General features: G+C 39.3%; 2 protein-coding genes across 2 annotated transcripts; both read right to left on the bottom strand.

The window, feature by feature from the left end:
• Positions 1-1,236: 1,236 nt before the first annotated feature.
• Positions 1,237-6,174, bottom strand: LOC117295800. Its single transcript, XM_033778560.1, has 6 exons — positions 5,998-6,174; positions 4,811-5,016; positions 4,112-4,296; positions 3,262-3,344; positions 2,530-2,653; positions 1,237-2,284 (listed from the first exon to the last, which is right to left on the bottom strand). Exons 1-6 carry the CDS (start codon positions 6,168-6,170, stop codon positions 2,210-2,212), a joined length of 846 nt encoding a protein of 281 aa, XP_033634451.1. The 5' UTR covers positions 6,171-6,174; the 3' UTR covers positions 1,237-2,209.
• A 201-nt stretch (positions 6,175-6,375) lies between these two features.
• On the bottom strand, positions 6,376-8,487 carry LOC117295995 (complement C1q and tumor necrosis factor-related protein 9-like). Its single transcript, XM_033778825.1, has 2 exons — positions 8,406-8,487; positions 6,376-7,991 (listed from the first exon to the last, which is right to left on the bottom strand). The coding sequence occupies exon 2, from the start codon at positions 7,989-7,991 to the stop codon at positions 7,050-7,052; it is 942 nt and encodes a 313-aa protein (XP_033634716.1). The 5' UTR covers positions 8,406-8,487; the 3' UTR covers positions 6,376-7,049.
• Between the last annotated feature and the right edge of the window lie 7,333 nt (positions 8,488-15,820).

The following is a 15,820-nucleotide window of genomic DNA, read 5'->3' as shown; positions in this document are numbered from 1 at the left end:
ATTATAAAATACACAATTGATGTATGTTTTATTGGACAAAATAGATGGTTCACAGTATTCACTAATTTCATAATAATATGTTATAAATTAGTTATGCTATCTGTTCAAATCAAGGCACAGTTAATTGACAAAATGTCACAAAATTATTAGGTAATTTTTTTAAATTCCAGTCGATGTAAATATTGACAAAACCTGGTGGGACCATAATTTGACACAATTATTTGCATTTCAGAAAACACATTGACATACACAAATTCATTATTGTTAGTACATATGCTGCAGACAAAATATTAAATATTTGTTGGTTTTAAGTTTTGACCCGAGCTGAGTCTTTCTCAAAGTTAAAACAGACTCTGCTGCGGGGTCAAAGGGTGAGGCTTTAACCAGTTCTACCAAAGAATACCGGGTACTCACTGCCTGCACAGTGAGCGAACAAAATAAAAATGGTCTGTTTGCATTTTCCTCGTGAAAGTGATCTTCAGTTGACTTTCTATCATTGAGAATTACCCATGGAATCTTCGATTAGGTAATAATTCTAGCTCACATTTCAAAGTTGGTCAAAATAAAATAAAAAATATTTAAACAAAAAAAATCAATTTTGTGTTTCTTCCTATTATCACATACAAAAATATACATATCAAACACCTAAATTAATTAATAAATCATCTATTTAAAAAATTAGTTGAACATAGACAAAATTACAATTTTGTAATGAAAAAAAAAAAGTAAAACAACTAGCAATTTTCCAAATATTCAAAATGGCTGCCACTGCTAGTTAAACGGCTCCCTCTTAAATGGAGTAGTTTTCATGAAAGAACTAATTTTCCACAAATTTGATTTTGAGACCTCAGATTTAGATTTCAGGTCTCAAAATCAAGCATCTGAAAGCACACAGCTTGGTGTGACAAGGGTGTTTTTTCTTTTATCATTTTCTTGCAACTTCGATGACCAATTGAGCCCAAATTTTCACAGGTTTGTTGATTTATGCATACAGTATGTTGGGATACACCAAGTGAGAAGACTGGTCTTTGACAATTACCAAAGGTGTCCAGTGTCTTTAAGGAACTGTATCTCAACATATGCATAAAATAACAAACTTGTGAAAATTTGGACTTGATTTGTCATAGAAGTTGCAAGAGAATAATGACAGAAAATACACACTTGTTGCACAATAATATGTGTGCTTTCAGATGACCGAGTCTTTCTCAGATTAAAATATTTTAGTGAGAAATTATCTTAAAAACTATGTCACTTCAAAGGCAGTCATTTCTCACAATGGTTTATACTATCAACGGCAAAATATAAATTTACCATATGGTTCCACACTGCATTTAAATTGCATTATTACCTGAATAAAACCACTGTAAAAATTAAAACTTATCTTTCATAAACTAAATTGTATAATAATTGTTGAGGCAGTATGTCGAAATACCTTTTTATCAAAAATGTGTAATAAAATGTCTTCAACCTCAACTTGTCCGAGTCTTCATAATCGAAGTTAGAATGAAAATTTTAAATTATACAAGCTGAGCTGAATTGAACTCCTCATAACAGGCAGTCGGTGGTCTAGTGGTTGAGACATGCGTCCTGGAATACAGAGGTTGTAGGTTCGAATCCAAACCTAGACAGCCTGTGGATTGTTTTTTTCTTAGTCCTACACAACTCGAAAGCACCAAGTGAAAAGTCATTGTGCCAGGGCAAAAGCATTGTATCTACTAAAATAGCAGTGAAGTTACATGCGAATTTGAAATTGCCAAAACGTCATATCTCGCTTATCATAACCCAGATGTACACACAAAATAAGTATGTGCCGAGATACAACACTTTTGAACGAAGCTTTTTCATGCTGAACAAAATTTTTGCAAAAATCGAGACACAAAATTGTTTGCACAGGTTTATCAAATGTTGATGAAAATGGGGAAAAAAATGCCATATCTCTCTTAAAACAACCTTATTTACACAAAACAAGTGTTTGTGTCGAGATATAACATTTTTGCATGAAGCATTTTCATGCTGTGCAAAATTTTTTTTTTTCCAAATCCAGATACAATGTTTTTTTCAGAGACGCGACAATAATATAGTGTTTATCATTCATTGTTGAAAGGGTAAGAAAACCAAATGCAATCATAAACTCAATCTTAAAAAAAAAAAAATAATGATCTTTTAATCATCCTTCTGCACTGAACTCAAAGAGTTACCTCCTTCCCTTCTAGATGCTTTCATACGTATCGCTAGATTTCACATCTCGACACGTGATGCAACCAACGAAGAAAGAAACACCAAGCTTTTGAGAAATAAGACAAAAAACATTGAATAGCGTGAGTAACAGAGATGTACAGTGTTATTTTATAAATAAATAAAAAATAAATAAAATAAATTGTTATATTACAGGACATTTGGCCTTTGGGGACATTCAATGTTGTAAAATGCCTGGATTGATTATAGCAAAAATACTCCATAGAACATGTCCGGTGCTCCTAAAAGAAATCAAGGAACTTATCATTCTGAAACCAAAGAAATGTTCCTCACCAAGATGTCGTTTGGTAGTCTTTGCCACATTTCATAGTTTGGGATCAACTCTCGCCCAGTAGCTCCAGCACACATGTTATAAATGAAACCCACAAGAAGGTACGCAGCCAACAAACAGAAAAACCTGTAGATGTTAAAATGGAAAAACAAATATAAACAGATTCTGTGATACAAAATTACATACACTATGGACCATGATGTAATAGAACGATCCATTAGGCTCCACCCACGGCGCACGTGTGAGCAAGAACATGTGAGCCTCTCCAATGCCATTCTGCACAACTCTGCCTCGCTGCCGTGCACCCAAGCTTACGCGCACGCATGTCAAACTTGGATTTGTCAGACTTTTGGTTGCGCAATGGGTTATGATTGGTCAATACACAATGGGGCGGAGCTTAGTGGATCGGTCTATTTCATAGAGCTACTTGAGCACAAAATCTCTTTCTCAAATACAACATTACTTCAGAGGGGCCGTTTCTAACAATGTTTTGTACTATCAACGGTTCTCCAATTACCAAATGTGCCCAACGCCTTTAAGTGTCCATTATGAGCTTCGATAGTGAGGAGATAACATGCAGGGTGTTATAGTGGGATCTACTGAATCCACTGCTTTCTTTAAAGGCACTGGACACTATTGGTAGTTACTCAAAATAGATGCCTGGTCTTTAACAATTACCAATAGTGTCCAGTGTCTTTAAGTGTATTTAAAAGCAGTAAAAAGCTAATACTCACAGGATAATTAATACAGTCCCGAAACTCAAATACGTCGGTATCTCAGCCTTACAAGCTCCTGCGTAGTCTGCGTGGATTGAGTACTGTCAAAGAAAATAAATTTGCGGGAGAAGTTCTAAACGTGCACGAGATGCTACTTAGAGCTTAAAGCCAGTGGACTCTATTGGTAATTGTCAAAGACCAGTTTTCTCACTTGCTGTATCTCAACATATGCATAAAATAACAAACCTGTGAAAATTTGAGCTTGATTGGTCGTCGGAGTTGCGAGATAACTATGAAAGAAAAAAACACCCTTGTCACACGAAGTTGTGTGCTTTTTGAGGTCTCAAAATCAAATTCGTGGAAATTTACTTCTTTCTCAAAAACTACTCCACTTTAGAGGGAGCCGTTTCTCACAATGTTTTATACATACTACCAACCTCTCTCCATTACTCGTTACCAAGTAAGGTTTTATGCTAACAATTATTTTAAGTAATTACCAATAGTGTCCACTGCCTTTAACATGAAAAAATCAACGCAGCTTGGTTAATGTGAGGATCTCGTCTTCTTTCACATGGCCACGACCCTGACGGTTGTCTGTGATAATTTGAAACTTAACCTCGCGCAAGTTTTACAAATTGCAGAAGGAGCTACTTAGAGCTCCACATGGAGTGACGGGGAGATGCGGCTAAATTCATGATTTATTCCGTCCTTTTTAAGGTTCTCAGTTTTTAACGTTCATTGCAACCCCCTGAGGGGTTGTGCCCATGCGATAAAGGACCTCGCTTTCTAAAGCATGGCCATGTTCCTGACAGTTTTAAAGGAAACTTGAAAGCTGCAAAAGAAAAGAGGAACAATTGGTACTACTCACTAGACATCCACCTGGTTTGCTATCAAGTTCTACTGTGACTTCAGTTGGTATGGCATTTGGTTGTCCGTTGATTGGCTTTGCCCAAACGGCGCTCTTATTGCATTTAAGATACATGACAAGACCGATGGTACCGCAGCTCAAGTCATCTCCGTTAGGGTAGGTGGCAATCAGCTGAGTTCCTGAGGCTTTGGATTTAAAAGTGAAATAAAAGATGGATAAAACCCCAAAAAACACATTGATTGACTTTAGCCTTAAAGACACTGGACACATTTGGTATGAATAAGAACATATTTGTTTAAAAGGAACCTTACAGAATTGGTTTTACTAACAAAACAGTTGATGGCAGTGAATCACTTTATGTAAACCACCATATACATAAACTGACAAACCTGTAGTAGTTTGAGGTCGATAGGCCATCTGTGTCACGAGAAAATATTGAAAAACCGATTACAGATTTTACATGACTTTGATGGCAAAAATACCACGCTCACTGAGCAATTAACTCCAAACGTGAAATAAGACTATCAAATATGACATTTCAGACAGAAATATTTCAAGGGATGTTTTCTCCTATCATCACCAGTACCAGTAGACTGTGTAACTTTTAAGTAAATCTGTGGTCTTCAGGAGTTATTTCTTACCAATTCTGTTAAGTTCCTTTAACAAAACAAGCTATTTAAATCAAAAAAATATTCTCACCATCATCAGTGAATTGGTTTTCCTGTCCAAGTATTTTATAAGTAGCTAAATGTAGATCTTCCTTTTGGGACGCGCCACACCCTTCAATACCCCTGGTTAATGAAGGGGGCAGACTCTGACAAAACGCCAAATTGATTGTACATGGTATCGTTTCACTCCAGCTGTCATAACAAATACCAGGCTTTGTTATTGTCCAGTAAGATGCCCTGCCATTGGTAGAAAAACATCAACAATTTAAATTAATTATAATAATAAGGAACAAGAATAGAGGCTTCTATTATAACACTCAAATATGTCACTAAGTGACGCCCATGGTTCTCTAACTAACATTATTTATCCTTCTTTAAGCTATGTGGAGCTAGATTTTGAATCATGAGATCTTTTCCATTTACCAAAATCTCCTGAGAATGAGATGCATCTTATCTGACATAAGACCCTTTGTCGCGTCTTATCTTTCGGGGCGCCTTGCCTGCTAACGATTGAGTTCCATTTGATGATCACTGCGTGAAATCTTCTGTTTATAGTGTATTGTATATACAATGGCACAATATGCAGCCAATCAACACACAGGATCTACAGCTTTTCTTTCCCATTGTTGCCAACATCTATCTTGGTCCCGCCGGCCGGGGTGAAGCAACAGCCCACCCCCCCCCCCCTACCCCCAACCTGATCAGATTAAGATATTATTGTCAATACATCATGTAGGCCTACTACAGTTCTACTACACAGAAATTTATGAAAAGACAGGACACAAAAAATACAGGTGTAAAAACTAAACCAGGAAAAGTTTCCGTATGGCGCCACCACTTTTTCATTCGAAATAAAATAATATAGTATCTAATTTACCTGATTGATATATCCCTTTTTGTAAAAATGAGTGAAAAATTGGTGGCGCCATACGGAAAGTTATCCCTAAACCAAAACAGAAATTAAAAGAAGGTCGTTACTTTTCCCATTATATACACAAAGTAACATCCTTTAATAGCATGAATTTATTTTTGCGGGTAAAAATAGAAAGATAAATGATAGTCACAACAATTCGATCGAGAGTCCATTTTTGTTTTGCACTCCACCAAAGAAAGTCAAGACTCAAGAAGAGTCAAGTCACACTCACACTTTTTCACAGTGCCATGATGATGACCATGAGTCCCATGACTCGAGTCGAGTAAACAACTGTTTATACTTACGACTTCAGTGTCTCAGTGTCGTATAAATTGGAGCCACATATTGGTGAGGGAATGTCAGCCTGAATTTTGTCGCAAGGCACTATCAAAACTAAAACCCACAGAAGCAGTACACTTTTGCAATTGACACTTTTAATTCTTTCCAGAAGTGTAGAAAAACTTGTGGAGGCCGCCATCTTTCACAAGTTGTGTAGCTCCCCCATCGGTAGCATAGAGCCAATCCAAAGTTTTGAGGATACCGCGCAAACTTTTGAGCGGTGCTAAGTAGCAAACAGTAAGTGGAGCACCAGTTGTTACCTACTTCTGATAAGCAATATGCTATGACGTGGGTGGGGACATGCACGTATACACAACAAACACAAAAAGTCAGTTTATACCTTCTACCTTGTGGTTTATTACTTGATTAAAAAAGAAGAAGTAATAAAGTTAAAGACACAAGCGTGACTGTAATTAGTTTTAAATGTTTAAAATTATTTCTTTAAGTCTTTAGTTTTATTGTATTGTCTTTTTTTGCTTTACCCCATATCCCTCTTCTGAAATGTTTAGGCTGGTCTGGTGTCGTCATCGCCATCGAGTACCGGGGTGAAATTGAAGGTTCTCCAATTTCAAGCTTTTCGTCAGTAACATCGATTGATTTTATAATTAATTTATCTTGTTAATTCAAACGGATTACTTATTTCAAGCTGTAAGCAACAATATATTGAAAGTGATACGTCGACATATTTGCCAATCGGTAAAAATCAGCCAGAAAATCCCAAGTGAGTATTTCTCGTCGGGATTGGTCATTTTTATGAAAACTTTTGGAGACGCTGTGGCAGCTGACTTCATTGTTGGCCCGGCCGAATGGTGGCAAACTTAGATTTTCTATAAAAAAAAAAAAAATGCATGCCATGTTTGGTAAATGATCAACACTTAAAAAAAAAAAATAATGTTCTGTAACATTGTCACCAACTGTGATTATAATAAGTTGTTGCAAGAAACTGGGACGTTGCGATGTCTCTTTATAGTCTGCTGCCACCACTAGCGTTTCAACTTGTACCCTCCGTGGTTTAATTTTAGGGGAGTAGAAAACCACTGAATGTTGTGAACTCATTGGTGTCTGTTACATAATCAACATTACGAACAGATCCATAAAAAGTCAGAAACACAGTGTCTCCCTGTTCCAGATCCAGCGTTGTGCTGCCACCTATCGGATGATAGTTCCTAGCCGGGGCCGTGGTTTTTGCGGACACGATGTCCTCTTCATTTTTGTGAAGATGAACCCGCAAATTGTTGTTGTCCTCGTACGATTTCAGAACAGAAAACATGAACACGTAAGTGCCCGACAGTGGGCATGTGAACATCCCCATGTCTAAATTGATCATCTCAGCATCCGGCGGGGAAGCTACTCTGACCTCTTCGAAAGAGAGACGGGTGTTGTCAGATGTTGAGAAGATTGATGACTTCCTGCGCAAGGTGAAGACTACTCCGGGATTTTCGTTACCGTCTCCTCGGTCTCCTTTAGACCCGGTGAGGCCAGGCTCACCCGGCATTCCTTGTCCACCGTTAAGACCGTCAAAACCGGGATATCCCTTTATAGAATAACCTCTCGGCCCGTAGTCTCCCCGCAACCCCTTCGGTCCGACGAATCCTGCTAATCCCATCTGACCCGCAACTCCTTTTGGACCAATCCCTGGATTTCCACGAAGTCCGGGCTCACCGATTTTCCCAGGTAGACCACCACGGGCTCCAGTGGTACCTTTAAGTCCGTCTAAACCCGGGTCTCCCTGTTCTCCGGGGAGTCCGGGGAAACCAGACGGGCCCATGTGCCCGGGATTGCCTCGGACAGCGGGCACTGCGGCGGGGCAGCACGTTCGGCACGCTGGACCCTCTTGATCCGGTCCGACTGGAATCGTTATAGGGACTGTTCCCACTGGATCTTGCATGTCAGCTCGGATCTTTTTAAGCTGACTGAGATAAACGACGGCGATCAGAAATATCACCCCACAAGACTTCATCTAGAAAGAAAGAAATAAATAACTAAATAAATCAATCATAATCCGAAGCAAAATGTCGTGTGTTCTTTTTTAAACGGTGCACGTAACAAAAAAAAAATATGGGAAGCACCGGTTAGTCATGTTTGTCCCTTCTCTGAAAAAGCATTTTTTATTTCTCTCAAGCAAAAGTATTACAAAAACTGTCCACATGTCGTAAGTTTTCACTACACGTCTTGAATATATCAAGCTTCCATACTTTTTTCTTTGCTTTAAAAAAAAACGTCAACACCCAACCGCATGCAGATCAAAACGGAACAAAACTTGTTATAGGCCTATAGTATTCAACGCAAGAATGCTATAGTAAATCAAAGAAGACATGCTTGGCAAACGTAAATAATGTCAATCCACACGTATAGGTAGATTATGTTAACTTACCTTGTATGGAGTTGACAAATAAAATAATACAACCAATACAAACTCAGCCTGTCAGCAAAAGTTGAACGGTTCGTAACGTGCTCCAACTTGAACTTATTTCAATGTGCGCTAAGTTTAATAATATCGGAGTTTTAGGGATTTTCATCAGCTTAGAAAACCCACCTTTCACATAATACGATTACCAATAACCAGTCACTGACCAATATTTTCGCGTAAATGCCCCCAAATTGAATCAAACAGACCGGGTGTACGATTCATTATTTGTCATAACTTTTGACCATTGTTCCTTCGCCTTAGTTGATTCTTGATGGTATACACACAATTTCCTCTTTCGCGCCCGCTGGGAAGGGATTATGGGGCAACCGATGACTAAACTGAACCTGTAAAATATTGCTCAGTATAGGTCGATTTTTAGAACCTTCCATCATGCATCATGTCCCGTTCAGTGAAAGGGCTTGAAGAGGACCTTGGATTGGGGAATAATATAGCAATATAGCTATTATGGATTGGGGTTGGGAGCAGTAAACTTGTTGTTTGGGGGGGGGGGGGATGCCGCAATTATGATTCCAGTGTGTTGTATGAGGGCAGTTTTATGATTATGATATAAACTGATACACATCATGTTGAAAACATTCATGCTACTATGCTCTGACAGTGGGTGTGGAGCGGTTTAAAAAAAACCACAGCAACCACACTACGTAGTGTATTATTATGTACATGCAGTGCACTTATGCAAATTATAAAGTTTGGAATGATCTATATAATGATGTAGCTAGTAGGGATTCGGAGGGGTCATTGTTTCTAAACGTGATTTACTGATTTACTTATGCTCAATAAGTAAAGTCATTTTTTTCTTGCGATGTGTCGTATGTATAGATACAACAGCCTGACAATTTCAAAAACAGTTTTCTCTTAGGGGGATTCTATTAAAAACGTGATTTTTTTTTAATAAGTTGATTTATTGTTACCCCTGTGAATAAATGGACGCTACCGCGTTGCTTGATGTTTCAAAGTTTTCTCACGCGCGACCACTAAGTAATGTGCGCGTGCGTACAATGCAGTCAAACTGTGTTTTTTGATTGATTGATTAAATGAACAAGTAAAAGGTCACAAGTGCATTCATTGTTGGGCATCAAAACATACAAAAATCGACCGTTTCTATCGAGATATTCGTCGAGTCAATGTTAATCACCAGTTCTGAAGGGGGCCAGGATAGACCAGGGCAAGTATTCTTTACTCTTGTTCACACTACAGACCGTAGCACTACAGCGAAGATTTGTACGCATTCTTGATTTGATTTTGAACAAGTTTATTACTTTTTACGTAAAATTGTTCAGTGTATCATGGCCGCCAGCTTAGTCGTGACCATATGATTCATACACGTTTATGTATTCAGCTCATCTAACGCGTGAAGTAAATGTTTTAAGAGTAGGTCTTTACTGTTAGCTCTTTTTCGGAGTGAATAATACGACCTTGAGCTCATCAAGGCTAAAGTGTTGGAATGTTTGTCATCGTTTTTACATTTTTTAAAATTCAACAAGGTTGCGACGTAGTCCCACTTGTGTGGCCAAGGCTAGCTGAATCCTCCTACCTCCTAGCCTTGGCCACACAAGTGGGGCTAGGTTGCGACGGTGACCCTCCGAACAACACAATACCCAAGGGAAGGGTACCGTCATCACCAAAAACAAACTAACTACAGTACACTGCACACATTTTACAATACAACAAACAACTTCATCAGACTTGTTATTGTTGCAGTTTGAAATTCGATATCATTAAATATGTACGTCACTTTGTACCTTGGCTAAGGCAAAGCTACTCCTAGCGGAACTAACCTCATAGTTCTAGGTAGGAGTAAGGCTAAACCACCAGTGTTGTGGTCAGGAGAACAGTGTCAGGCCAGGGCAAGCAACATGGAATTTATACAAACAAATAATTGTAAAAAGCAAAACTGGCTCGATAATGTCCTGCCCTACCTACTGCATACAATTATAAAACAATATTATTAATAGGTAAAAATAATGTTTGTTGATGAGCTGAAATAGGAAGAATTAAAACACTCCAACATTTTCTCAAGTTTAATAAAATGTAAAAACCCTTGAGAATAAGCTTGAGTTGCTATTAGTAATTATATATGATCTTTTCAAACAGGAAGAATGGACCAACCTCGGAGCAAAGCTACAGTCGAATGTAGCTACAAAGTCAGGGATGAATTGTGTAGACTTTTGTCTCCAGGTATAAAATTCCTTTTGGTTTCTCATGAGTCATCTTTGTCATCCTTGTTTTTCTGGTCACCGATAAAATTAAAGTATCCTTCAATAGTTGAGACAGGAAAGACCAGACTGTAAAAATTACAAATTCTACAGATTGACTGAGGTGTACATTAAAAGAATCCACAATGAAATTGTGGAAGAGTACGGTAGGTGTTTTATTAACCCCAGCGTTCTGGTTCACATAGCAAGGACCCTTACTCAGGCTTGTGAGCTTAAGTGACTATAAAGTTCACTTATAGGCATGCTTTTTTTTGCTACCAGAAATTTCTTTAAAATAATAATTTTTTAAAATTCTCACTGTTCTATGTCCACCTCTTATGGAATGTACACAAAAAATATTCAATATTTGAAGTGTTGCGCTTTTTTGAAAGAAGTAATTAATGTTGCAATATTATTCTGTTACTTTCCAGTTTACAACGTGAGCATTGACGATGTCGCGGACATTATAAATATTCTAAACGTAATTAAGGTAGGAATTTATTTAATTTTTTTTTATATTGATATTTCCACGGTTTCACCTAGGGCCCTAGATAGATGGCAGGTGCAAATTGTGTGTTGATGCACACAATTTGTTGCCGATACGTACAAAAAAAACATCTAGAGAAAACCATTTAGAATGCTCCAGATTGCACTGTAGGGCTTTTAAAACAAAGATAAACACAAAATAGAAAACATTCAAAGATCTTAATTTTTAACTTTCCCAGGATTAGGGAAAGTGTTGAGTATACAGTGCTAACACACATCGATGTATGGGTAAACAACAAAAATTAATATTCTGCATCCCTAATGCAAATTTAACATCTCTTATATTCAAAGACCTTGTTTCAGTTCAACATGCTTTGACCAAACTTCCTAAATTTGAGTCCAGAAAGTTGTTGACGCTGCATTGTCAAGCAACAGCTGGCGTTGTGCAATAAAGCAGGTTAAACTTTTAACCAATTAGTGCTCTGGGAAGTTTCAGTCGTACTGGGAGGCGGGAGCTTTCACTGGGGATCAGTGGTTTCTAGCGAATTCGCATACGTGACGTTAAAACATGGACTACTACTATCCAAATTCATGACAATTTAATTGGATTTGTATTCATAACCAGGCCGACTGTGCGCAAACACCGGAGAAGTTTCGTCTTTTGATTGGCCTTCTGTGCCAGGTTGACCTCTCCATAGCCAACATTGAGGAGCACTATGAACAGGTAAGCCTAAAACGTCTTGCGTTTAAGGAGTCGTCACATGATGAGGCAAATTAGAGGTAACCAACTGCTTAGACTGTTCCCCCTGTTTTTCTGTCCTTATCCGCAGAGAAAGACGGGCACTTAGCTAACAAACCAAATGGTTTCTTTGGAAAGGCTCTGTTTCCCGCCGAACTGTGATCATTCTCCGTTTACTGTGCAAATGCCGAATTTCAGTGCTAGCTGTGTAAGCAAAGAATGCCAAGTAACATGCTAATCCGTGAATACACTTGAAGTAAGCGCGGAATCTCCTTCCTCCAAGGCGCAGATGCTTATGGTAAGCAGAGCCATGAAATTGGGTGCAGGAATGATTGTAGTTGTAAAAAAATAACTTGACACGACCCGCCTCCCCCCTGCAACCCTCCATCCCTACCACATCATCCAGCTCATAATCTTAACTCCTTGTTGTAATTTCACAGTTATTGATCAAGAATCGCATCTTCCATCTGTTGAGGGCGCACCAGGACATCGCTCATCCAGTGCTGGATGTGATCGCCAGGGCAACCAACCGATGCTGTCCTCTCACCACCATGCCACGCACCCTTGAGAACCAAGATAAAAGGTCTGACAAAATAAGATAAAGATTTCTGTTGAACTCACCTTAAAACAAATCTGAGTAAACTTCTCACAGACACATTTCTGATGGAGGTTGTTATTTGAACAATTTTCACTTTTTTTTTTTTTTCACTTTTTAATTTTAGTATTGACATTTTTTGTTTAGTAGACTCTGTGGATCATATCATATGATTCGTAAGTTGGACTTGTAGGCAACCAACCGCACAAAGCATAAAAACTTGCTTAGCACAGACCGATCTTGCTTAACAGAAACTGGTTGCTAGCCAAAATTCCATAAAGTTTATGCTGTTGCAACTGGTGATCCACTCATTTTCTGCTAAAACAGCTTAATGAAATTTGGCACAGGGCTTACGGTAGCACGAAAATGCATGCTTGATATCAACATCTTTCTCAGGTAAGCAAGGAACTTGAGCGTGTACACTTCACAAAGTAAGCAACTTTGGCTTCTCTGTTAGCACAAAAATGTGGTGCTATAAGCAGTGATTGCTGACTGTGCGCACAGAATTTCATGCTTAGCAGAGCCATGAGACTGGACCTTGTTAAAATATTATTAGTTTTAATAATTATTCTTTGATTTTTCTCCCGCAGATGTCCAGCTGGAGTTGGGTTGGACCAGTCACCAACAATCATCAAATTGTCAACACCAACCAAAAGTAATCTTGTTGTGACAACGTCACAGGGCTCGACCAATCCCTGCACAGTATCAGCACCGAGATTCTCGCAGGCCTTTTTTACGACGACAACCACGACGCAACAGAGATTTTCTACAGCATTGTCAAATGGCCCGTCAGTGTCCAGTCCACAGCAGCCAGCTGCATTTGATCAGAGCCGCAAGCTGTATAACCAAGTGAGGATTAAAGACCAAGTGAGATTGCTTTGACAGAAACATCTGGTTGCCATATGCTCATGCAAGTCTTGAGTGTATTTGAATGTTTGGTAAAGTAAAACTCATACACAATACACAAAAGTTTCAAAAGCCTCCCTTAAAGAGACAATGCATGAAATTTCACAGTCTATTGTATTCCTACAGCTGTTTTCCTATTTCTGTTTTTAGAAATAATGTTTTAATGTTCCATCATGCAATAACTGGGGAAAAAAGTGTTATAAATGATGTAGTCCAAGGAATATGTGTGCAATTCAATTAACTGTACAATTCAATTAACTATATAGTCAAGACCACCCATCAGTCATGGGAATAGATTCATTGTAAGTTTTCAATGTTTAATGTCGATCAAAATCACATAGCTTCTTCCTCCCACGAAATTACAGCTACCAATCCTTCTTTTGTTCCAGGTACCGTTATCATTCCAACAATCTCCATTGCTGGGTTGTTCTGGTATCATCGTTAACTCCTCAGGAGGTAGGGAGTCCCCCTCAGACATCCAGAAACGCATTCTCCTTCAGCGACAGCGCCACCTGAGGCAGCAGCTTGAAATGCTGCAAGCGCAACGGCTTAAGGAAACATCCTGCATAAAAAATCTGTCCTTTGACGGGCAGACAAGGAACCCGAGGAATGCTCCGTCCACCGTGACTTCAGAAAGTTTCTCAATTCGTCTCCCAGAGAAAACAAAGTCCTCCACTCCTGGATGCTCAACAAACATTGGTCAAAACAGGTTTAAAGTAAAGCCAATCAGAGCAAGACAGTTTATTAAAGAGCCAATTAAAATAGTAGACGGAAAGGACCAAAGAATCTCTGGAGTCCAAGCTTTGGATCTAACCTCGCCTAGAAGGAGGGATCAGGAAGTCTTTAATCTTGTGGATTCTTACACAAAAGAGGGCAATGAGGCAGGTCCTCGAGAGGTGGGTCCTCAAGCCCTATTTGAAGCCTCAGATCAAATATCGAAGGAACCGGTCAATGAGGAGCAGAGTGTTGGGCTAACACTGAGTCACGTTGGTCAACATTGCATCATGGTCTCCATAGGAGACAAGTCCAAAGAAACAGGCGCAGGGTCCAGTCAACAGGTCCAGGTAGAAGTGGAGTCCGCTAAACAACCTGCTAGAAAGCAGAAAACCACGCGAGCTGTTGTTATCAATGTGCAGAAGCTGTGCCACATGTATGACACACGCCACAAGAATAAGACTCAAGATCAGACTTTGTGTCCTGAAGCCTCAGCTCCGACAGCTCCATCCAAGGACAATTGCACAGCAGTCAATAAACAGGGGGATTCCACTAGTACCTCTCAACGCCATGATGAATCTCCAGATGAAAACCTCAAGGAAGTTTCACCTAAAGCACAACATCAAACCATCAGTTCCAATCCAGATCAAAGTTTGAACAAAAACAACAACAGTATCACTGCGAATCCAGTCCTCAATGATCGAAAACTTCCTTCAAAACGAAAACGCATACATCGGGATTTGAAATTGGGAAACCATAAACGACAAAGATCAAGAAAACAAAGGCTCGGCAGTGGTAAGAAGAGCAAGGGTGACCTCAGCACAAAATCCAGTGCGCAGGTACTGATGCCAATTGACCAACCTTTGGATTTGTCTTGTACCTTGTCAACACCATCACAACATTTTGAGAGTAGACCCAATTCACTGAAGGCAACCAATGCAGAGTTTCAACCCCTAAAAGCAGGTATGTGGTGTCAAAAAGAAGAGCAAGCAAACAAGAGTTCAGTAGAGCAGACTGGACCCTCTACAGGAGGTGATGACTCTGACATGTATATGTTATACGCTGGTTGTGATGATGACGAGGGGTGGTACCAGTCCCATTCAGACGAGGCCAAATCGGCTCGAGTCAGCCAATCGAGCTCTTCAGTAAACTCCCCGATGGCAAGCTCAGAGACCTTCCTTGGTAGGTTTGTGCAGGAAAGATTGCAGCCGCTGCCACCAGCGACTGCAGGCATTAGCAGCATGCCAAGGGTGGCCGCTGCAGCTGCTGCAGCTAAGGCCAAGAGAAAACACCCGAAGACGAGGTCAAGGAAAGATAAACGGAAGAGACAGAAGAAGCACTGAGGACTTTGTGTGAAACTTTCCGAGGCCAGGGGTGCGTTTTCACGATCAGAACCAACTACTGTTTCGATTGAATCTGCCATTGGTTGATCACTGGCCATTGACCGAAACATTGGTCGGTGATGTGAAAAACACGCCCCTGAGATTGAAGAACACTCAATCTGAAAATAAAAGTACTGTATTGACTAGCGTCACAAGAATGCGTGCCTCACACAAGAAAACAAAATTATTTGTTTTCAGGAAAAGGGTGCAATGCATAGTTAATGTTACTTTTTAAATAACAATGCTTTTAGAAAAGTAAAGCTCATGTAGGCCTTGACGGGTATAAAGATACATTAGATAAGATAAAACTATATTATCCCAAACTGGGTAGATTAAAACTG

The sequence above is a fragment of the Asterias rubens genome, chromosome 10, assembly GCF_902459465.1.
Source record: "Asterias rubens chromosome 10, eAstRub1.3, whole genome shotgun sequence".
NCBI classification, from domain to species: domain Eukaryota; kingdom Metazoa; phylum Echinodermata; class Asteroidea; order Forcipulatida; family Asteriidae; genus Asterias; species Asterias rubens.
This window is presented reverse-complemented; position numbering and strand designations above follow the sequence as displayed.